Source organism: Camellia sinensis, chromosome 9 (assembly GCF_055761805.1).
Source record: "Camellia sinensis isolate YWXY chromosome 9, ASM5576180v1, whole genome shotgun sequence".
Taxonomy (NCBI): domain Eukaryota; kingdom Viridiplantae; phylum Streptophyta; class Magnoliopsida; order Ericales; family Theaceae; genus Camellia; species Camellia sinensis.
In genome coordinates, this window is record NC_138969.1 from 29,254,429 (window position 1) to 29,256,534 (window position 2,106).

The 2,106-nt window shown below is 33.6% G+C and overlaps 2 protein-coding genes across 2 annotated transcripts; both read left to right on the forward strand.

The window, feature by feature from the left end:
- Positions 1-236: 236 nt before the first annotated feature.
- On the forward strand, positions 237-1,247 carry LOC114311006 (uncharacterized). The gene has a single exon (XM_082888874.1). It carries the CDS (start codon positions 237-239, stop codon positions 1,245-1,247), a length of 1,011 nt encoding a protein of 336 aa, XP_082745000.1.
- Positions 1,248-1,853, forward strand: LOC145799324 (uncharacterized). Its single transcript, XM_082888875.1, has one exon. The coding sequence runs from the start codon at positions 1,248-1,250 to the stop codon at positions 1,851-1,853; it is 606 nt and encodes a 201-aa protein (XP_082745001.1).
- The last annotated feature ends 253 nt before the right edge of the window (positions 1,854-2,106 follow it).

The following is a 2,106-nucleotide window of genomic DNA, read 5'->3' on the forward strand; positions in this document are numbered from 1 at the left end:
AATTTCAACATATACAAAAGGTATTGGATAATTTCACTTCTGAACAAATTGTAGATAATCGACTAAGATTGAAGTTCTCAATTGATACAATCCGATTGCTTGCATTTCAAGGTTATGTTTTAGAGGTCGTGATGAAAGGCCAAATTCAATCAATCGTGGAAGTTTTCTTCAAATAGTGAAATTTTTGGGATTACATAATGATAATGTTGCTAAAGTATTGGATAAAGCTCCGAAAAATGCCTCTTACACATCACCAAAGATTCAAAAAAGAAATTTTACATATTTTTTCAACCAAAGTGAAGAATGCAATTCCTGAAGAAATTGGTGATGCAAAGTATTGCATAATTGTTGATGAAGCTCATGATGAGTCAAAGAATGAGCAAATGGCTATAGTTTTGAGATTCATTGACAAAGATGGTTTTGTGAGAGAGCATTTTTTTGGGCTTATTCATGTCTCTAACACTGCTGCATCAACCCTAAAAGATGGAATATATTCTGTATTGTCTCATCACAATCTAGATATTCAGAATATTCGAGGACAAGGATACGATGGTGCAAGCAATATGCGAGGTGAGTGGAAAGGATTACAAGCATTAGTTTTGAATGATTGTCCATATGCTTATTATATTCATTGTTTTGCACATCGTTTGCAGTTGGCTTTAGTGGCAGCATCGAAAGATGTTATCCCAATTCATAATTTTTTTCCTAAATTGACTTTTGTTGTCAATATTGTTGGTGCCTCATGCAAGCGCAATGATGAATTGAAAGTTGCGCAAGCTGTTGAAATTGAACATATGATTGACATTGATGAGCTCGAGACTGGAAAAGGACTTAACCAGATTGGCACTTTACAACGAGCTGGAGATACTTGTTGGAGTTCTCACTTCAAGTCAGTTTCAAGCTTAATAAAAATATTCAGTCCAACATGTGAAGTTCTTCTGAACATCATTAATGAAGGAACGACTTCTGCCCAACGAGGAGATGCAAACTCAGCTTATGAAACATTGACTTCATTTGAATTTGCCTTTATTTTGCATCTCATGAAAGAAATATTGGAGATCACTGATTTACTTTGTCAAGCTTTGCAATGCCGATCTCAAGACATCTTAAATGCAATGAATCTAGTTTCATCTACCAAGGCACTTCTGCAAAAGTTTAGAGATGACAAATGGGATGCTTTACTAGCCACTGTGCAATCATTTTGCGAGGTATGTAACATAGATGTCTCGAATATGAATGCTCCTTAAATGAGGAGTAGAGGTCGAGCTCGTGATCATCAAGATGACTTTACAATTGAGCATTATTATCGAGTAGATATTTTTTATGCTGCAATAGATTCTCAACTACAAGAATTAAATGGACGGTTCAGTGAACATGCAGTAGAGTTGCTTAATCTTAGCTCAGCTCTAGATCCTCGAGATGTGTTTGAAACTTTTAGAATCGACGATATTTGTCGGTTAGTGGAAAATTTTTATCTGCAAGACTTCAAAGATCAAGAGAAAATACAGTTGAGAATGCAACTTCACTATTACGAGCATAATGTAGTTCAGCATGCAGATTACAAAAAATTGTCTACTATTTCTGAATTGTGTCAGTGGTTGGTAAGGACAAACAAATCTACGATCTATCAACTTGTTTATAGAGTGATTACACTTGTTCTTACTCTTCCAGTTTCTACTGCAACTACGGAGCGATCATTTTCAGCCATGAAAATTGTCAAAAGTAGACTTCGCAACAAAATGGAAGATAAATTTCTTACAGACTCTTTGCTTGTGTACATTGAAAAGGAAATTGTTGAAAATTTTACCACAGAGTCAATCATTGAAGACTTTCGAGATATGAAAGAGCGTTGAGTTCCACTTTGATAGATAATTGAGTTGATTTATATAAATAATTTTTTAATACATAACTTTGCTTTTATTCATATATTACATTTACTAAATATATGGTTTTATTTTTTACGTACTAATTTAATATTAAATTTTAGTTTACTTTTCGAATTCAAAAAAATAGTAATTTATATCAATTCATATAAAAAATTTTATTTATGTCTTGGCCCCCCCGCAAATGAATTCTTGGTTTCGTCCCTGATGTTGTTTGTGTAAG

Excerpts from the sequence above, each read along its gene's own strand:
- LOC145799324 (XM_082888875.1), top strand. The coding sequence starts at position 1,248 with ATGAGGAGTAGAGGTCGAGCTCGTGATCATCAAGATGACTTTACAATT.
- LOC114311006 (XM_082888874.1), top strand. The coding sequence starts at position 237 with ATGCCTCTTACACATCACCAAAGATTCAAAAAAGAAATTTTACATATT.